This window comes from Oncorhynchus gorbuscha, linkage group LG06 (assembly GCF_021184085.1).
Source record: "Oncorhynchus gorbuscha isolate QuinsamMale2020 ecotype Even-year linkage group LG06, OgorEven_v1.0, whole genome shotgun sequence".
In the NCBI taxonomy this organism is placed as follows: Eukaryota; Metazoa; Chordata; class Actinopteri; order Salmoniformes; family Salmonidae; genus Oncorhynchus; species Oncorhynchus gorbuscha.
In genome coordinates this window covers 13,108,813-13,130,998 of record NC_060178.1, presented here as the reverse complement: position 1 = coordinate 13,130,998, position 22,186 = coordinate 13,108,813, and the positions used below count along the sequence as shown (strand labels likewise).

General features: G+C 43.0%; 2 protein-coding genes across 2 annotated transcripts in view; one reads left to right on the top strand and one right to left on the bottom strand.

The window, feature by feature from the left end:
• The first annotated feature begins 1,219 nt into the window (after positions 1-1,219).
• The window catches only part of slc15a5 (solute carrier family 15 member 5), a 36,171-nt gene continuing 15,204 nt past the window's right edge, over positions 1,220-22,186 (top strand). Inside the window, exons 1-6 of the mRNA XM_046352093.1 lie at positions 1,220-1,592; positions 5,044-5,266; positions 18,331-18,500; positions 20,107-20,327; positions 20,539-20,725; positions 20,902-21,090. Of these exons, the coding sequence (XP_046208049.1) occupies positions 1,220-1,592; positions 5,044-5,266; positions 18,331-18,500; positions 20,107-20,327; positions 20,539-20,725; positions 20,902-21,090 (1,363 nt within the window). The remainder of the gene's footprint in view (positions 1,593-5,043; positions 5,267-18,330; positions 18,501-20,106; positions 20,328-20,538; positions 20,726-20,901; positions 21,091-22,186) is intronic.
• LOC124037564 (E3 ubiquitin/ISG15 ligase TRIM25-like) lies at positions 5,397-13,618 on the bottom strand. Its single transcript, XM_046352377.1, has 6 exons — positions 12,793-13,618; positions 10,331-10,426; positions 9,964-10,209; positions 9,712-9,865; positions 8,716-8,775; positions 5,397-6,291 (listed from the first exon to the last, which is right to left on the bottom strand). The coding sequence occupies exons 1-6, from the start codon at positions 13,426-13,428 to the stop codon at positions 5,759-5,761; spliced, it is 1,725 nt and encodes a 574-aa protein (XP_046208333.1). The 5' UTR covers positions 13,429-13,618; the 3' UTR covers positions 5,397-5,758.

Sequence of the window (22,186 nt, the reverse complement as noted above, 5' to 3'; positions counted from 1 at the left end):
TATATTAAGAAGATAAATTGTAGAAATAGGCGGGGTTTAGTCATAATTCTGATTTTGTGGCCGTGGTAACTAGTGACGACCACTAGAAAATTGATTGACATGGAAATAGACTGTAGAATAATTTCCTTAAAAAGGGGTAACCTTAAATATTGGAAAATGTACAATGCGGTTATTTTTCTATGGGCCCGGCAAACCATTAGGGAGATCCTATATTAAGTTCTAATGTAATTATATGGGTTTGTCCATGTGGTGTTCCTATGATGATGGTGTCAGCAGGCAGCCTACATGAATGCAGCATAATTCCAGGATGACTAGATTATATCAGAGCCAGCCTTGCTTGACAGAGGAGAGATGCAAACAGTTTGGAGATCTGCTGACTCTTCAAGGTCTCACACTTCACACAAGCTGTCTAATTGTGGCAGCACCTCTTCAGGGTGAACCTAAATTAACTTTCACTTTGGAAGACTGCTCTAGCAGTTGAGTGTAACATAATTTAGGTGTCGGTAATGGTGTTGGCCTCTATTTCAATTGTCTGTAATTTGATTTGATATAAGCATGTAACATTTTTTGGGGTAGTCTTTTTGGGTGGAGATGAGGGCACAGCCAGAGAACTCAGTTGTCCAAAGGGTTTGATAACACAACACAGCACCCAGAATTATAGTCTTTGCTATTTTAGAAAACAATTTAGGGCTTTAAAAAAAATCAATATAGAAAAATATGATTCATTAAACTATCAATTATTTATAACTCCGTTATTTTTTATCAATATACTATAAACATGACAGAAACCATCGAAGCCCATGATCCCTTTATCATTACCTCTGTCTTGTAACAGAGGAGCCCTCAAAACAACAATATTAGTATACCCTCAGTATACCCTGAAGCTCATTTAGAAAATATGTCAGGGACACTTCCTAAATATCTCCTATCACTCACACCTGCGTATGGGTCACAGGGAACATATGGCACAGCATAATCAGCAGACACATCTGAGCCACAACAGAATCAATTACAGAGCACCCAGTGCAGACACTTTGATCACTGACACCCCCATTCCGGTTCCAGACCCACTCACAGAAAGGTGTATAATTCCAGCCCTGGATTCTACAGCAACTCCTCTTCTGAGAAGGAAGGCGCTCCGTCCCAGTGTTCTCTCTCTGTTGTTATATTCTCTAGACACATTCAGCCAGCCAGGCAGCCAGATAACCAGGCAGGCAGTATGGTGGCAGTGGACCTCCAAGGGCTGCCTGAAGAGGGGCGGAACTACCATCAGTTGCGTCGGCCCTCCATGACCCCGTGCCCGAGCAGGGGGCTGCCCCAGAACCGTCCCCAGCAGACACGCAAAAAACTCCAAGTCATCATCTTCATCCTGCTGGTGGAGCTGTTTGAGAGGTTCACCTTCTTTGGGATTGTGTGTAACATGATCCTGTTCTGTACGGTGAAGCTGGGCTATGATCACTACCAGGCTGCTACCGTTAACCTGTGCTTTGTGGGGGCCAGTACACTCACTCCTGTGATGGTGGGATGGTTTGCTGATACCTGCCTTGGGAGAACCAAGGTGCTCTACTTGTGTACTCTGCTCCATCTCTTTGGTAAGGTGCTCCTTGATGTTGAACACTCATTCTTGTATATTGGTATAGGGAGTACTTATTGTTCAAACTGATTTAATTCATGGAACATCATTTTCACTGCTTTATTTTCTCAATGCCTAATCCTTATCTATCTCTTAATGCGGATTGATCTCTATGGATTATAGTCTCTTAGAGAAACTACACGGTGGAGGGAGAGAGATTAACGTTCTGAGTTTACATGACATTTGCATTGAAGGAGAGGATGTGTGGACTGCACTGCTTTATATTGCACTGCAAAACTCTGCGGTCTAGGGCACTGCATTGTGACTGGGAGACCCATGAGGCAGTGCACAATTTGTCCGGGATAGGCTGAGATTTCCTTGTCCCGTTGTACTCTAGTGACTCCTGTGGTGGGCCGGGTGCATGCACGCTGATGCAGCTGGATTCAGGGTTAAGCGGGCATTGTGTCAAGAAGCAGTGCGGCTTGGCTGGGTCGTGTTTCGACCTTCGCCTCTCCGGGGTCCGTACGGGAGTTGAAGTGATGGGACAACACTGTAACTACCAATTGGATACCATGAAATTGGGGAGAAAAAAGGGCAAAACATTTTTATAAAGTAAAAAGGACCTCGCCGGCCTTTGTCTAGAGACATAGATACATGTACACGTTTTTCAACCACCCCTCAAATTTCTTGTTAACAAACTATAGTTTAAGTCAGTTAGGACATCTACTTTGTGCATGACACAAGTAATTTTTCCAGCAATTTTTTACAGACAGATTATTTCACTTATAATTCACTGTATCGCAATTCCAGTGGGTCAGAAATTTAAATACACGAAGTAGACTGCGCCTTTAAACAGCTTGGAAAATGCCAGAAAAGGATGTCATGGCTTTAGAAGCTTCTGATAGGATAATTTATATAATTTGAGTCAATTGGAGGTGTACCTGTGGATGTATTTCAAGGCCTACCTTCAAACTCAGTGCCTCTTTGCTTGACATCATGGGAAAATCAAAAGAAATTAGCCAAGACCTCAGAACACAAATAGTGGACCTCCACAAGTCTGGCTCATCATTGGCAGCAATTTCCAAATGCCTGAAGGTACCACGTTCATCTGTACAAACAATAGTACGCAAGTATAAACACCATGGGATCACGTAGCCATCATACCGCTCAGGAAGGAGACGTTCTGTCTCCTAGAAATGAATGTACTTTGGTGCGAGAAGTGCAAATCAATATACCCACAGTAAAACAAGTCCTACATCAACGTAACCTGAAAGGCCTCTTAGCAAGGAAGAAGCCACTGCTCCAAAACCGCCATAAAAAAGTCAGACTACGGTGTGCAACTGCACATGGGGACAAAGAGTGTACCTTTTGGAGAAATGTCCTCTGGTCTGATGAAACAAAAATATAATTGTTTGTCCATAATGACCATCTTTATGTTTCAAAGAAAAAGGGGGAGGCTTGTAAGCCGAAGAACACCATCCCAACCGTGAAGCACTGGGATGGCATCATGAGGTAGGAAAATTATGTGGCTGTATTGAAGCAACATCTCAAGACATCAGTCAGGAAGTTAAAGCTTGTTCGCAAATGGATCTTCCAAATGGACAATGAGGCCAAACATACTTCCAAAGTTGTGGCAAAATGGCTTAAAGACAACAAAGTCAAGGTATTGGAGTGGCCATCACAAAGCCCTGACTTCAATCATATAGAATATTTGTGGGCAGAACTGAAAAAGCGTGTGCGAGCAAGAAGCCCTACAAACCTGACTCAGTTACACCAGCTCTGTCAGGAGGAATGGGCCAAAATTCACCCAACTTTTTGTGGGAGGCTTGTGGAAGGCTACCCAAAACATTTGACCCAAGTTCAACAATTTAAAGGCAATGGTACCAAGTACTAATTGAGTGTATGTAAATTTCTGACCCACTGGGAATGTGATGAAAAAAATGAAAACTGAAATAAATCATTCTCTCTACTATTATTCTGACATTTCACATTCTTAAAATAAAGTGGTTATCCTAACTGACCTAAGACAGGGAATTTTTACTCGGATAAAATGTCCGGAATTGTGAAAAACTGAGTTTAAATGTATTTGGCTAAGGTGTATGTGAACTTCTGACTTCAACTGTAGATGTACATGGGTCTGAGTGCTGTGGGTGACAAATGCATCAGAGGATTGCATGTGCTCAATGCTAGCAGTTGGACCCTGGATTTGAGCTCAAACCAACCCCATTACTTATGATGGCTCATTATTTGAATTTTCTGTCTCACCTCAGAGTAGCAGCCCGACACACAGTAATAGTATGGGGCAAAGTAGGGATCTGAGAAGTAGAGAGCTCAGAGGTAATTCAGCCCTAATGTGTCAATTATTTAGAAGGGAAGATCTATCAATCAAATGTATTTTATAAAGCCCTTTTTCCAACAGCAGTTGTCAGAGTTAGACAACTGAAAATTAAAAGGTTCTGAGGAAATAAGTTCTGGAATATTAGAGATAGTGGTGTAACTACAGTTGAGCCCCAGTGCAGGCCTATGCCAACTGACCATGGGAGTCCACCCTCTCTAGCTCCATCTCTAAGGACCATGCATGCTTGTAAAAAGGACTGTTTATTATACCACAACACCTTATGGGTGTTCTCTGTGTCCTGGATTACCCCCACACAGCCTATCTAGCCTCAGTCTACCTGACTAGCATCTCAATAACTTTAGATCCAATGAGTCTTAACACATAACATAAGGGAATTATGAATGCCGCCAAGTAGACAAAATCATCTAGCTCGCTATGTATTGAGGTCTAAGTCTTGAAAGCTAATATGCCACTTACAATGGCATATTGATTGCAGTACATTAATTATCAGTACATGTAGTAGCCTTTTGTTTGTCATAGATTTGTGGTTCAGATCAACTAGCCTAGCTCAACTAGTTAGTTAGCAATTATCTACCTTGATTTAGCAAGTTTGGATTTTCAGACAGTTTGAAATTTTAACTAAATTTGTCCAGATGGCAAAGTACTTCATCATCCTGGAATTTAACTGATTATGTTATTCTTAAACTGACTGATCTGAGTCTGACAGGTCGTATCGAGATATTTGAAAATCACGGAGCTAGCATCTTAGTACAAAACACTTGCATCTTAGATGATGCAAAAAAACGTAGACTTTTCTTTATCTTATACTCTAACTTCCTTTGGTTTCCGTGTTTACCAACTCTGTCATGTTATACATGGATGAACTTTCAAATGTGTACCCACTTCTACCACCATTTGTCTTACTCTGTGACAACTTCTGTTGGGAAAAGGGCTTTATAAAATACAATTAATTGATGGATCATCCCTTCTAAATAATTGGACTTTAGGACTGAATTACCTCTGAGCTCTCTACTTCTCAGATCCCTTCCTTGCCCCATACTATTGACATTTTCCCAATCCAGATAAAATCCCTCTAATGAAATTCTAATTCCACTCCCCCGTCCCCCCTCAGGCACAGCCATGCTCCCAGTGGTGGCGTTCCCGTTCGAGGACTTCTACATCGACACGCACAACATGATTCACCAGATGGAGCACCGGGAGCAGCACATCCTGTTCTACACTGGCCTGCTTGCAGCTGCCCTGGGCATCGGGGGCATCCGTGCCATCCTCTGTCCCATGGGGCCATACAAACTACAGGGCTACGACCAGCACCAGCTACTCTCCTTCTTCAACTGGTGGGTTGTTGTATTATAGAGGGGTATGTATGTGCTCAACAGTGCAGAGATGATGCCTTGAAACAGTAACTAAACGGTACTATACACATTTAACCTGTTGTATTGGACAAAAAAGTCATCAAAAACGGAGTCAAGGTCATACCATTCTTACTTTAATTGGATTAATCTGACATTAATCAAAAACACATATGAAGCCATGAGTGCATGACCATCTACTAATATAGACAAGCTGAAATAGATTGGTCAATATCTGGAATCAAAAATCAAAATAAAAAATACAATTGTATTTGTCACATGCGCCATGAAATGCTTACAAGCCCTTAACCAAAATATTGGCACTCCTTTTTAAACAGTGCAATTCTTTTTACAAAAGGATCTGGCACAGCATATTTAACCCCAAAAAAGTGAGTAAAACGCCAGCAGAGCAAGCCTAGGGTTAGTGTACCAGGACCATAACATGTTAGGAGGGGTTTGAGTGTTGTTAGAGCATTGTCATACTGGCAGGTGGCATATCTTTAGAGATGATCCTAAATCAACTCCAAACCCAGGATAGAGGGGCTCAGTGAATATAGTCTGGACTCTGTGGAGGAGGACCATTGTGTTAGAGATGCTGTAGAAGGACAGAGTACCTGCCTTGTGTTCCAGGTGCACTCCTACTCTGGAGGCGCGGGGGACAGGAATGTTGGTTTTGTTGTTATTATTGTGCCAGAATGAACAACTGGAGGGAGAGCAGACCAAACTCCAGGACTGATCATTGTGTCCAAAACAACAGTCATTGCCCCAACCCTTCCTGCTGATCCCTCTGTATGAGACTGCCACATCAACGATGCCCCCGCTCCACTCTACCTCCCAGTAGCAGGTGTCAGACAGACCCACTTTGCACAGAGCCTGGTGATAGTAAGTAAACCTGTCTAGGTGGTATGAATAGGCCTGGGCCTTGTCACTCCATGCTATCTCCTTGTTTCTGTTCGACAGAGAGAGATTTGCACATGCGGTGTTGGGATCCACTTCTATGGTACGATAGTCTGCAAAAGAGGTCGTAAAACATACTAGGTCAGTGCTGTGTGTGTGTGTGTGTGTGCGTGTGTGTGTGTGTGTGTGTGTGTGTGTGTGTGTGTGTGTGTGTGTGTGTGTGTGTGTGTGTGTGTGTGTGTGTGTGTGTGTGTGTGTGTGTGTGTGTGTGTGTGTGTGTGTGTGTGTGTGTGTGTGTGTGTGTGTGTGTGTGATGGGAGGAGGCAAAGAGAGTGCGAAAGAGAGAGAGAAAGGGGAAGGTTGAGATAGCGAGGCGGTAGTGAAAAAAGACTGGGTGCGTAGCAATATTGTGGGCATGGAGAAACAAGGCGGTGATTGGAGATTAGGAAGAACAGAAGCTACGGAGAGAGAGGTTGAGATGGAGGAAGTAGAAGTGTTTGAAGATGTGTGGACAATAGTGAAGTTGAAGAATGGAACAAAAAGGGGCAAAAATTGATTCTGATGAATCGTTGCTTGTTGGAGTATGTTTTTTGGATAAGGATGTTTATTTGGGAAACCCTTTCGAAGTCACAAGGATGGTGAAGAAGGCACGGGGAAAAGTGGATGCTGTCAAAGTAACCAGGAGTGGTATGGTGTTGATATCATGTCTAATCTCCGCCAACTAGGTGAAAAAGTCTACATACAGTGTGTGCAAAAGGCATGAGGAGGTATGCAATAAATAGGCCATAGGAGAAAATAATTACAATTTAGCAGATTAACACTGGAGTGATAAATGAGCAGATGATGATGTGCAAGTAGAGATACTGGTGTGCAAAAGAGCAGAAAAGTACATAAAAACAGAATGGGGATGATGTAGGTAGATTTACAGGGTGGGCTGTTATATTTACCCGGCACAGCCAGATGGACTAGGTTTTGGCCTTTCTAGGGAGTAGCCAGCTTTTACACCTGCATTGTTTGCTGTTTGGGGTTTTAGGCTGGGTTTCTGTACAGCACTTTGAGATATCAGCTGATGTCTTCAAGCTTCAGCGTCTTCAACTTCAGCGATTTTTGCAATTTGTTCCAGTCACTGGCAGCAGAGAAATGGAAGGAAAGGTGGCCAAATGAGGTGTTGGCTTTGGGGAGGATCAGTGAGATATACCTGCTGGAACGTGTGCTACGGGTGGGTGTTGTTATCGTGACCAGTGAACTGAGATAAGGCGGAGCTTTACCTAGCATAGACTTATAGATGACCTGGAGCCAGTGGGTCTGGCGACGAATATGTAGCGAGAGCCAGCCGACTAGAGCATACAAGTCGCAGTGGTGGGTGGTATAAGGTGATTTGGGAACAAAACGGATGGCACTGTGATATACTGCATCCAGTTTGCTGAGTAGAGTATTGGAAGCTATTTTGTAGAGGACATCGCCGAAGTCGAGGATCGGTAGGATAGTCAGTTTTACTAGGGTAAGTTTGGCGGCTTGAATGAAGGAGGCTTTGTTGAGAAATCAGAAGCCTATGATTTTGGATTGGAGATGTTTAATTTGAGTCTGGAAGGAGAGTTTACAGTCTAACCAGACACCTAGGTATTTATAGTTGTCCACATATTCTAGGTCGGAACCGACTCATCAGACAAAAGAACAGATTTCCACCGGTCTAATGTCCATTGCTCGTGTTTCTTGGCCCAAGCAAGTCTCTTCTTCTTATTGGTGTCCTTTAGTTGTAGTTTCTTTGCTGCAATGAACTGCACTGAGATATTGTAGAGAGGACTGTATCAGCCTAACAAACCCCTTTTGATTCCGACCATGAAGGCCTGCTTCACGCAGTCTCCCCTGAACAGTTGATGTTGAGAAGTGTCTGTTACTTGAACTCTGTGAAGCATTTATTTGGGCTACAATTTCTGAGGCTGGTAACTCTAATGAACTTATCCTCTGCAGCAGAGGTAACTCTGGGTCTTCCTTTCCTGTGGCGGTCCTCACGAGAGCCAGTTTCATCATAGCGTTTGTTATTTTGTTGACTGAACTTGATTGACTGACCTTCATGTCTTAAGGTAATGATGGACTGTCATTTCACTTTGCTTATTTGAGCTGTTCTTGCCTGTTCTTTTTGAGCTGTTCTTATTTGATCTGTTCTTGCCATAATGTGCACTTGGTCTTATCAAATAGGGCTATCTTCTGTATACCACCCCTACATTGTCACAACACAACTGATTGGCTCAAACGCATTAATACATTCCACAAATGAACATTTAACAAGGCACACGTGTTAAATTAAATGCATAGCAGGTGACTACCTCATGAAGCTGGGTGAGAGAATGCCAAGAGTGTGCAAGAAAATTGTAAAATCAAAGAAAAACCCTTGAATGAGTCCCTCAATATTTCATTTTTGGGAGGTTTATTATCCAGCTGCACAGTAGATGGTGGAATGCATATGTAATTGTTGTGGAACACCATTATACCAAAGAAGAAGAAGAGCGCCAGAGGCAAAAATAATTATTACTCACCTTTCAGAAATCCAACTCTCGTACTGTACTCTTGCACAGGTGGTGAAGATGGTTTTGTCACTGTGAAGACAGGTAGAGTTAGAGTCATTCACAAAACTTTTACCTGAGAATTAAACTCTTATTACTTTAACCAGAAACATGCCAAGAGAAAGTTCAACCATTATGTATTACTTCTCACTGCAATTCAACCACCTTAATAATGATTTTATGATTTTTCACTTGACATGCTATATGTATAAATTATACTGAACCAAAATATAAATACATTGAAATACATTCATTAGGCCCTATTCTATGTATTTCACATGACTGGGAATTACAGATATAATGCATATGTTGTTCACAGACACGGTATCTCTGTGCTTTCAAATTGCCATCGATAAAATGCAATTGTGTTCATTGTCCGTAGCTTATGCCTGCCCATACCATAACACCACCGCCACCACGGGGCACTCTGTTCACAACGTTGACATCAGAAAACCGCCTGGCCACACAATGCCATACATGTGGTCTGAGGTTGTGGGGCTGGTTGGATGTACTGCCAAATTCTCTAAAACGCTGTTGGAGGTAGCTTATGGTTGAGAAATTAACATTCAATTCTCTGGCAACAGTTCTGGTGGACATTCCTGCAGTCAGTATGCCAATTACACACTCCCTCCAAACTTGAGACATCTGTGGCATTGTGTTGTGACAAAACTGCACATTTTAGAGTGGCCTCTTATTGTCCCCCAGCACAAGGTGCACCTGTGTAATGATCATGCTGTTTAATCGGCTTCTTGATATGCCACACATGTCAGTTGGATGGATTATCTTGGAAAATGAGAAATGCTCACTAACAGGGATGTAAACAAAGTTTTGCACAACATTTGAGATAAATACTCTATTTTTGAATATGGAACGTTTCTGGGATCTTATATTTTAGCTCGTGAAACATGGGATCAACACATGTTGCGTTTATATTTTGGTTCAGTGTAGATAAGATTCTATTAGCCATACACATATTTTTTTCGAGACAATTCAACATCTTGTCGGTTTCCTCCTTGCATGTATTTTCCATTCTCTCTTTCTGTTCAGAGACAAATTTCTTCACTGCTTCCAAACTGCTAGGAAATGCCTTTGGTCCAGGAGGGCCACAGAGAGAATCGATACTCTGAAAATAAATTCAGAATGATTTGATTCAAAGACTTCTGGAGCTCAAACACAATTCACTGACAACATTGTCTAAGACAGAGTAGAGTGTAAGGTCACCTGGAGGAAATGGATGTGATCCTCTGTGTGTGAGAGCTGCTCCAGCTCAGAATCTCTCCTCTTGAACTCAGCAACCTCCTGCTCCAGTTGCTCCAGGAGTCCTTCAGCCTGACTCACTCCAGCCTTCTCCTGGGCTCTGATCTGCTCCTTCACCTCAGAACGCCTTCTCTCAATGGAGCGGATATATGAAAGGATGTGCATGGTACACATTCTCTCAAAGTCATCCACGGCTACCCATGAAGACTCCTGTTAGGACCGGAAAACAGCTCTCACAAGGACTGTGAACCCCCTGTTCCTCTTGGCTCCCCAAACCCAGAGCCCCAGCACCATTGACACCCACATCATTTCAAACTTGATTTAAACTCACCTTAATGGCATCTACAGCCTGTCTCAGCTCCTGCACCTCCTTCTCTTTCCTCTGGGCTCTCTGCTTCCCTTCCTTCTGTGTTTCTCCCAACTGTTGCTGCTCAAAAACACATCACATTACATACTTTACTAGTCGAAACTCTGCCATATCAAAAGGAAATCTCTTTGAGAGTTCAGCATAGTTATCTAAATTGCCTACATGTTGGGGTGGTTTCCCAGACACAAATCAAGCCTAATCCCAGACTGAACAGCATGTTGGGGTGGTTTCCCAGACACAGGTCAAGCCTAATCCCAGACTGAACAGCATGTTGGGGTGGTTTCCCAGACACAGATCAAGCCTAATCCCAGACTGAACAGCATGTTGGGGTGGTTTCCCAGACACAGATCAAGCCTAATCCCAGACTGAACAGCATGTTGGGGTGGTTGCCCAGACACAGATCAAGCCTAATCCCAGACTGAACAGCATGTTGGGGTGGTTGCCCAGACACAGATCAAACCTAATCCCAGACTGAACAGCATGTTGGGGTGGTTTCCCAGACACAGATCAAGCCTAATCCCAGACTGAACAGCATGTTGGGGTGGTTTCCCAGACACAGATCAAGCCTAATCCCAGACTGAACAGCATGTTGGGGTGGTTTCCCAGACACAGATCAAGCCTAATCCCAGACTGAACAGCATGTTGGGGTGGTTGCCCAGACACAGATCAAACCTAATCCCAGACTGAACAGCATGTTGGGGTGGTTTCCCAGACACAGATCAAGCCTAATCCCAGACTGAACAGCATGTTGGGGTGGTTTCCCAGACACAGATCAAGCCTAATCCCAGACTGAACAGCATGTTGGGGTGGTTGCCCAGACACAGATCAAGCCTAATCCCAGACTGAACAGTATGTTGGGGTGGTTGCCCAGACACAGATCAAGCCTAATCCCAGACTGAACAGCATGTTGGGGTGGTTGCCCAGACACAGATCAAACCTCAACCTGGACAGCATTTTAAATTGAGATTCTCTATTAAAGTTGCACTGTGGAGAAATCGCTCAGCCTTTTCCTGGTTGCTAAAACTCTAAAAGTTTGCCTAATTTCAGTTTATGTGACAGAGTGTAGTAGAGTGTAGAGAGTCATTGTACCCTCTAAACCGCTGGTAATATATTTTCCATAACCAAAAATATTGTTGTTTCAGCTGTTTGAAGCTGGTGAACAAAAACGAAAGTAAAATAATTTAAGAACGGGAAGCATAGAAATAGCGCATATAGAACATATATACAGCTTCTTAGACTTGCTTTCAAGTAGAATGACAGATCTATAACTCACATTTCTATGTTAATTTGGTCAGGTTGCGCAAAAAGTTACATATTGCCACTTAATGCTTGTTTTTAGTCCAGGACTAGGTTTAATTGGTGTCTGGGAAACCCACCCTTTATGTTTTAGTGAGAGATGAACCTGCCTGGGTTATGTTGCACTTGCTACTCTATAATGGTGGATATTACATTGAAGGCATGCTAATAGATTCTAGTTTTTGGCCTGGGTTATGTTGCACTTGTTACTCTATAATGGCGGATATTACATTGAAGGCATGCAAATAGATTCTAGTTTTTGGCCTGGGTTATGTTGCACTTGTTACTCTATAATGGCGGATATTACATTGAAGGCATGCTAATAGATTCTAGTTTTTGGCCTGGGTTATGTTGCACTTGCTACTCTAATGGTGGATATTACATTGAAGGCATGCTAATAGATTCTAGTTTTTGGCCTGGGTTATATTGCACTTGCTACTCTAATGGTGGATATTACATTGAAGGCATGCTAATAGATTCTAGTTTTTGGCCTGGGTTATATTGCACTTGCTACTCTAATGGTGGATATTACATTGAAGGCATGCTAATAGATTCTAGTTTTTGGCCTGGGTTATATTGCACTTGCTACTCTAATGGTGGATAATACATTGAAGGCATGCTAATAGATTCTATTTTTTGGCCTGGGTTATATTGCCCTTGCTACTCTAATGGCGGATATTACATTGAAGGCATGCTAATAGATTCTAGTTTTTGGCCTGGGTTATATTGCCCTTGCTACTCTAATGGTGGGTATTACATTGAAGGCATGCTAATATATTCTAGTTTTTGGCCTGGGTTATGTTGCACTTGCTACTCTATAATGGCGGGTATTACATTGAAGGCATGCTAATATATTCTAGTTTTTGGCCTGGGTTATATTGCCCTTGCTACTCTAATGGCGGGTATTACATTGAAGGCATGCTAATAGATTCTAGTTTTTGGCCTGGGTTATATTGCACTTGCTACTCTATAATGGCGGGTATTACATTGAAGGCATGCTAATAGATTTACATTTTTTGTTGGATCGGTTGACATTAATATCATGTGGTTTGATCTGTCCAATAATGATGCAATTCTTTATGTAAACAACTATACTGCATATAATGGGAGAGTAATATTCAGCATTTTACCTGTTTCTCAGTCCTCTCTGCTGCAGCTGACACTGTATCATGGCCTTTATGTTCATCCATCAAACACAGCAGACAGATACACTGCTGATCGGTACGACAGTAAACCTCCAGCAGTTTGTCATGGTTTGGGCAAATCTTCTCCTGTAGATCTGTCACTGCATTGACAAGCTTATGCTTCTTTAGTGGGGACACATAGTAGTGAGGCTGGAGATGAGTCTCACAGTAAGAGGCCAGACACACCAGACAGGACTTGACAGCTTTGAGTTTTTTCCTAGTGCAGACATCACACTCCACATCTTCAGGTTCAGCATAACAGTGTGCAGGAGTGGTACCTTGGATATCTGCCATTTTCAAATTCTCCAACACTTCAGCAAGCACGGTGTTTCTCTTCAGAGTAGGCCTTGGAGTGAAGGTCTGTCTGCACTGGGGACATCTGTAGACACCTTTCAGATCATCCTGATCCCAGCTTTCTTTAATACAGCCCATACAGTAACTGTGTCCACAGGCAGTAGTCACCGGATCCTTCAGTAGATCCAGACAGACGGAGCAACAGAACAGTTCCTGATTGTCAGCCATTTTAGTGCTTTTCACCCGAAAGACGAGCAACAGCTTGTCAAAGATTATTTTCTGTTTCATTGAGGAAGTGCCTTCCTACTGGGCTGTGAAACTCTGTGTCTACAGGGATGTGGTTTGGATGGAAGTCAAACTAAGAAGATGCCGTTGCATACAGCTGTGTCTGAAGGGAAAAGTCACCGGATCCTTCGGTAGATCCAGACAGATAGAGCACCATAACAGTTCTAGATTTTCAGCCATTTTGGTGCTGTCTCCCATAGGTTAAGCAATGGCAGTGTCAAAGATTACTTTCTGTTTCATTGAGCTCTACACCAGAGGAGAGGGAGTGGCTTCCTACTTGACTGTGTACTCTGTATCTACAGGGGGTGGCTTCCTACTTGACTGTGTACTCTGTATCTACAGGGAGTGGCTTCCTACTTGACTGTGTACTCTGTATCTACAGGGAGTGGCTTCCTACTTGACTGTGTACTCTGTATCTACAGGGGGTGGCTTCCTACTTGACTGTGTACTCTGTATCTACAGGGGTGGCTTCCTACTTGACTGTGTACTCTGTATCTACAGGGGTGGCTTCCTACTTGACTGTGTACTCTGTATCTACAGGGGTGGCTTCCTACTTGACTGTGTACTCTGTATCTACAGGGAGTGGCTTCCTACTTGACTGTGTACTCTGTATCTACAGGGAGTGGCTTCCTACTTGACTGTGTACTCTGTATCTACAGGGAGTGGCTTCCTACTTGACTGTGTACTCTGTATCTACAGGGAGTGGCTTCCTACTTGACTGTGTACTCTGTATCTACAGGGGGTGGCTTCCTACTTGACAGTGTATACTCTGTATCTACAGGGGGTGGCTTTCTACTTGACTGTGTACTCTGTATCTACAGGGGGTGGCTTCCTACTTGACTGTGTACTCTGTATCTACAGGGAGTGGCTTCCTACTTGACTGTGTACTCTGTATCTACAGGGGGTGGCTTCCTACTTGACTGTGTACTCTGTATCTACAGGGGGTGGCTTCCTACTTGACTGTGTACTCTGTATCTACAGGGGGTGGCTTCCTACTTGACTGTGTACTCTGTATCTACAGGGGGTGGCTTCCTACTTGACTGTGTACTCTGTATCTACAGGGAGTGGCTTCATACTTGACTGTGTACTCTGTATCTACAGGGAGTGGCTTCCTACTTGACTGTGTACTCTGTATCTACAGGGAGTGGCTTCATACTTGACTGTGTACTCTGTATCTACAGGGAGTGGCTTCCTACTTGACTGTGTACTCTGTATCTACAGGGAGTGGCTTCCTACTTGACTGTGTACTCTGTATCTACAGGGAGTGGCTTCCTACTTGACTGTGTACTCTGTATCTACAGCGAGTGGCTTCCTACTGGACTGTGTACTCTGTATCTACAGGGGTTGTGGTCTCTTTGATAAGGAAGAGTAACAGTGTTGGGTAGTAGGCAGATATCTATGCCAGTGTTTATGTTACATATTTGAAATACGTTTTTTAATTACTTGGGTCATTTGAATTATGCTGGGCTGAACTACACTACTGTCATTTGTATTTTCAAAATTCAAAATACTTTTCTATGCTATCTTTTTTATAATGGTTCACATCTTGTGAACCCATTCACCCTTTCACCCTGCAATGGTATCAGACGTCTGGTAGAACTATGGTGTGATAAGAGTGGCTGCTAAATTAACTAAATGTAAATGTATATGTCATTTTATTATAAATACTTTGTTGAGGGAAAATATACTTGATACGATTGTGATATGTTGCCGTCTCACACGGCTATCTTAAGGTGATATACTAATGCACCAATTGAAAGTGGATCTGGCTTTGCCAAGTCGATTTTGCTGCACATGCAGGGTGACTAGAATATTCTGTTAGTTCCCCTGTACCCAGATAATGACAGTGCTTGTTTCCACCTGATTTTCTAAAACCCATTTCAGGGAAAGCCAGCCCCTGAAAACATAAGGTCAATTAGTTACAAATATACATTATTACCTAATGCACCCTAGAGCCATTCAACAATTCAGCTATTCAATAATCAAACACAGAAGCCCTAGCATACTTGATGGATTTGACTGGTGAGGAGGTAGGTGTGTTAGCAGTCATGGTGGTCACACACACACACACACACACACACGCACGCACGCACGCACGCACGCACGCACGCACACACACACACACACACACACACACACACACACACACACACACACACACACACACACACACACACACACACACACGGGCAGTATTTCTGTTACATGTATTTGAAATATGTATATTGTCATTTTAATAACACTGAACTACACTCCAATGTAATTTGTATTTTCAAGCTCAAAAGTTTAAGCCCCTTGGGTGCTGCCATAGAGTTACATTAGAAGTGCCCATCCAAGAAGGCTCAAATTCTTAGCTAGCAGGCTATCAGTCATCATCATGAATCAAGTCGACAAACTATTGGCAAATCCTTTTTAATCCTTGTCATATGAAGAGAAATAATGTACAGAAAAATGTATCTGTGCTCACCGACCATTGGACATAAACATTACACAACAAGTTGAAATCGCAAATTCAACAGTGAGTGGTTTGGAAGGAGTCAGTGGCTAACTGCAAGCATTGCAAAGCAATCACTAGCCTGTTATTCAGTGGAGTGGGTGTGTGGTCCAAATCTTGGTTTAAGGGTCTCTTTTCCTACCTTAAATGAATAAACAATCAATATCGGCCATGGTGTCAATCGAGCATGACTTCTGCAGCACTCAAAACAACCTGAAAATCAGAACTGAGAAATCTGACTTCAGTGAGTTCAAGACAACTGGTAACTGAAAAAAAACGATCTCCGACTGGGCAAATAGGTTTTTGAACAGTCATCCAACTCGGAATTGCAAGTCGGAAACTTGGGCCTCTTTCTAGAGCGCCGACATGAAGATCACTGACGTCATCATGATTCAAACTTGTTTTTTTCAGAGTTCCCAGTTGTCTTGAAAGCACCATAAATCCAGAGAATGCTGGACTTTGATGACAAAGTTTGATGACAAAATTTGCCCACAAAGGACCACAGCGCTACCTTCCTGTTCAAGTGAGCACAGCACAATAAGGTGAGTCCAAAAATGTATTGTATGCTGCTGCATAAATGATGTAATATGCTAGGGAGTTATGTATACTGTAGATAAGAAAGTAATACTAATTGTATGTTGTGTAGTAAGCTGTTAGTAGCCCATGTGCCTCACCCTAATAATTTGGTCCCGTGTGCCCTCCTAATTCTACCTACTGTTCTGACTTGGTGGTGCACATGTAGCCTATAACATGTTTTAGAGAAATGTAACATTAATCATTGAATATCGTAAGAGCTTTCATTGTCTGCTTATATGCCCCCTTTATCTATCCTGCGGTTCTCACTTGGTGTACAAGGAGAATACTATAAGAATGACCAATGTTCTGAATTCTGTCGCTGTACATTTCAAAAGTGCTGAACAAATAGTTATAATGACTACGTCCGTCCTAGCTCGCTCATTAATGTCTTTATCTAAATTACGGATTGCCTCTTATCCGCTCGTCGTCCCCTTATGCCATACTTTGTACATCTCAATTGTCAGTTAAAACCACATTTGTTTAAGCAAGTCAGTCATACCAGCTATGTTTTTTAAAAGGAATGAACTGGTTCGCTGCAAGACAAGGCTCCGCTGATAGCCAAGTGTAGCAGTGGTAAGGTGTAGGGACTGCTGTTGGGACTCTGCTGTTGGGACTCTGCTGTTGGGACTCTGCTGTTGGGACTCTGCTGTTGGGACTCTGCTGTTGGGACAGCTTTAATTGTGTGGGCACTGTTGGTCCCTGTTATAGTGCAATGACTGTATTGTTTAGTGTTGTGTTGTGTGTTTGCTGGCATGCATCAAAACATTTTGGGGGAGGTTGTTTGCCCCACCAAGATTTACATGCTAAAATTGCTACTGGATAGGGGTATGGTTTTAAGTTTGTTGGTGGCTGACTCTCCCAAGATACCAGTGCAGATATAAATCAGCAGGGAGTATGAGATCTTCTCTGCTGGTGTGGGCTTTTTTGCGCTTAGCAATGTGCTGTGCCGCAAGGTATGATGTGCAATGTGCCTTTCTTGTGCCGTGTGTGTTGAGAAATCTGTAATTTCTTTGCATCGGTGTGTGTGTGGGGGGCGAGAACGTTATTGTATTGTTCAGTGAGTGTGTGCAGCGCGAAAACCCTCAAGAGGCCGAACGTAGCTAGCTCACCACTGCTGGACACGCTGCATGTGTAAAGTCAGCAACAATAAGCCGTGCACCGTTTACCTTTCAACATAATGTTTTATTTTAAAAACATGTATATATATATATATATATTAATGTGCAAGTCCCGCGACCCCCAGTTGAGAATCACTGTGCTAAATGTAAAAAATGTTTTTTTTTTAAGTTTAAAAAAAAAAAAGTAAAAAACATGCTGGGTATTAAAATAATGACCTCCGCACCCATAAGAAGGCCAATAATAATACCCAGTGTGCTTTGTAATTGATAACTTTTTAAAATTTAAATGTCAATGTTTGTCGTTTAGCAGACACTCATAACCAGAGCAACTTACAAGGCATTCAACTAAGGTACAGTAGATAAACAACCACATATTACAGTCAAAGCAAGTAAAACAACTAAATATTAACATTACTGAGAATGTTGTAGTGAAGGTGTGTACATGCAAATGTATTTACCTGTATGTATTTGTAGTTTATCTAACTACAACTACAAAAGTATTTTGTATTTTAGTTTGATACATCGTTCTTTAGAGTATATTGTATTTGTAACAAGATCCATTTTGATATATCTTTTGCCAGTCTCTGTGATGATATATAGTTTCTCAGTGACTAGCTGATTTGGTTAAGAGTACCAAGATTAATGTGGAGATCACAGGGCCTGCATTTCATTCCAAAATGTGTACCCTCAAGCCTGTTTGTAATGTTGTCCTCTCAGGTTCTACTGGCTGGTGAACCTGAACTCGACGATAGTGTTTTTGGGTATCGCCTACATCCAGCAGTCAGTGGCCAACAACCTGGGCTTCCTCATCCCCTTCATGTCTGTGCTGCTGATGCTCATCGCCATACACATGGTCCGCAACAACCTTATCTTCAGGCCCAAGAAAGGTAACACAACCGTAACCTCACCTTCAGGCCCAAGAAAGGGTAACACAACCTCAGACAGTCTCACCTTTGTGTTACAGTGTATGTATGTACCTATGTTTATGTGATCTATTCTAGAATTGATGTGGTTGTTGTGGTCTATTCTAGTTTTGATGTGATTGTTGTGGTCTATTTTAGTATTGATGTGGTTGTTGTGGTCTATTCTAGTATTGATGTGGCCTTTTCTAGTATTGATGTGGTTGTTGTGGTCTATTCTAGTATTGATGTGGTTGTTGTGGTCTATTCTAGTATTGATGTGGTTGTTGTGGTCTATTCTAGTATTGATGTGGTTGTTATGGTCTATTCTAGTATTGATGTGGTTGTTGCGGTCTATTATACAACGGGGGGGGGGTCTTATCCTGAATGCTGATTGGTTAAAACCGCTTTTCAGCCGGTGTCTATTCCACAAGTTACCACTGGCTAAATCTATTATGTTAAAATGCCTATTTACTGTGTTCCACGCAATCCACTTTCCCATCAGCCCAGCCAGGCAATTTATAAACTTGATCTCCACTATTAAATGCATCTAGACATTATCTCCCATTTTATTTTAGACTAACATTTAGTTTTCAACAACGAGGATTTGTATAAACCTTGCTGTCTGCCTCTGCGACATTTGCAACTTTGTTTCAATATTCAAATTCAATCTCCAGCTGTCCCATAGTAATGAACATGTAGGGAGTCGGAACATGACAGACAGACAGGCGGAGTTTCTCAGCCAGTCAAAATCATGAATCAGCTAGCAAAATGTTTATGTATACACAGAATACAAAGAAATGTCATTTGAAAAAAGGTCAAACGAAACAAAGTGCAGCTGGTTTAAAGTCTTTACAGCTTCAGTTTGAAGTGATTGTGTTAGCAGTGCTGTTGGCTAGCTCCTCTGAACAACATTGTCCTGACGAGAGAGCACATTCTCTATGTCAGGTGAAAAAAGTGCCTCATTAGCTCATTGTTATTGCTATGGATACATTTTTACATTTTACTCCTTTTTCTCCCCAATTTCGTGGTATCCAATTGTTAGTAACTACTATCTTGTCTCATCGCTACAACTCCCGTACGGGCTCAGGAGAGACGAAGGTTGAAAGTCATGCGTCCTCCGATACACAACCCAACCAAGCCGCACTGCTTCTTAACACAGCGCGCATCCAACCCGGAAGTCAGCCGCACCAATGTGTCGGAGGAAACACCGTGCACCTGGCAACCTTGGTTAGCGTGCACTACACCCGGCCCGCCACAGGAGTCGCTGGTGTGCGATGAGACAAGGATATACCTATCGGCCAAACCCTCCCTAACCCGGACGATGCTAGGCCAATTGTGCGTCGCCCCACAGACATCCCGGTCGCGACAGAGCCTGGGCGCGAACCCAGAGTCTCTGGTGGCACAGCTGGTGCTGCAGTACAACACCCTTAACCACTGCGCCACCCGGGAAGCCCAACTATATATACTTGTGCTGGTGGGAACATGTTTTTGTCTGTTCAGCTGTCTGACCCATTGGGTGAAAAAACTTGGTTTGTTGTCAGTTAGTTTTTACTCTGTTTATTTAGAACCTTACATTTTGGTTGTTGTGCAGGAAGTTCCCTGCTGACTACTATGGGGGTGTTCCTGAACTCTCTGAAGATGTGCTGCCTGCACTACCGCCACCTGAGTGGAGACGTAGCCAGCTGGCTGGACCGCGCCAAGGAGAACAACGGGGGGTGCTACAGTGAGACACACGTGGAGAACGTCAAAGTCCTGGCAAGGCTCTTCCCCCTGTACAGCTTGCAGATACTGTACCGCGCCTGCATCACTCAGGCAGGTCAATGTAATGGAGAACATCAGGCCTCTTCACTGACATGCTTCACATGAGATATTTACAACATTTTCAGGTCCTTGTTTAATTTCAGTGGAAAGTGCAAATACATCATTTTTCAGATATTCGGGGTAAAAAAGGCAAATCTATAATGCTTATTTATGATCAAAAAAGATGCCATAGAATCTGTTATTAGCCTGACCTCTTCCACAGATTCCATCAGGTTACTACATTCAGACCATGAACTCTAACCTGCACCTGAATGGCTTCCTCCTGCCCATCGGTGCCATGAACCTCATCAGCATCCTACCTCTGCTGCTGCTAGCCCCTCTCATGGAGTGTGTCACCTCCTGCTACCTGTCCATGGAGAAAACACCCTTCTCCCCCGCCAGAGTCATCAGTAGGCATGCACACATGGCGTACATACACGGCACACACACAGATACACACGGTACACAAGCATGCACACACATGCACAAATACCACCCTCATCAGTGACTCAGTCAATGTTAATGTCGCTCTCTCCATATCTCTCTCTGTTTCTCTGCCTCTCCCCTCCTTCCTCTCCTCTCTCAGCACTGGGTCATGCCTTTGCAGCTCTGTCTGTCCTGGTAGCTGGCCTGTTTGAGGTCCACAGGAAGGGCTATCCTCTGACGGAGCAGGCCCTGTCAGGGAAGGTGCTCCAGGTGTCCTCCATGGCCTGCATCCAGCTGGCTCCCCAGTACATCCTACTGGGTCTGGCTGAGGCCCTTGTCACCCCCTCCTGTGAGTGACGGAGAGCCAGCATGTATTTCTGACACACCTATTGCTGCTACACTGTTTGTACACAGAGACAAACTGGGTGTAACATTTATAATGTCAATGGACAGCATACAGTTGAAGTCGGATGTTTACATACACCTTAGCCAAATACATTTAAACTCAGTTTTTCACAATTCCTGACTTTAAATCCAAGTAAAAATTCCCTGTCTTAGGTCAGCTAGGATCACCACTTTATTTTAAGAATGTGAAATGTCGGAAATAATAGTAGGGAGAATGATTTATTTCAGCTTTTATTTCTTTCATCACATTCCCAGTGGGTCAGAAGTTTACATACACTCAATTATTATTTGGTACCATTGCCTTTAAATTGTTGAACTTGGGTTAAATGTTTCGGGTAGCCATCCACAAGCTTCCCACAATAAGTTGGGTGAATTTTGGCCCATTCCTCCTGACAGAGCAGGTGTAACTAAGTCGAGTTTGTAGGCCTCCTTGCTCGCACACGCTTTTTCAGTTCTGCCCACACATTTTCTATAGGACTGAGGTCAGGGCTTTGTGATGGCCACTCCAATACCTTGACTTTGTTGTCCTTTAGCCATTTTGCCACAACTTTGGAAGTATGCTTGACATCATTGTCTATTTGGAAGACCCATTTGCGACGAAGCTTTAACTTTGTGACTATTGTCTTGAGATGTTGCTTCAATATATCCACGTAATTTTCCATCCTCATGATGCCATCTATTTTGTGAAGTGCACCACCCCCACAACATGATACTGCTACCACCGTGCTTCACGGTTGGGATGGTGTTCTTCAGCTTGCAAGCTTCCCCCTTTTTCCTCCAAACATAACAATGGTCATTATGGCCAAACAGTTCTATTTTTGCTTCATCAGACCAGAGGGCATTTCTCCAAAAAGTATAATCTTTGTCCCCATGTGCAGTTACAAACCGTAGTCTGGCTTTTTTTATGGCGGTTTTGGAGCAGTGGCTTCTTCCTTGCTGAGCGGCCTTTCAGGTTGTGTCGATATAGGACTCGTTTTGCTGTGGATATAGATACTTTTGTACCAGGCTCCTCCAACATCTTCACAAGGTCCTTTGCTGTT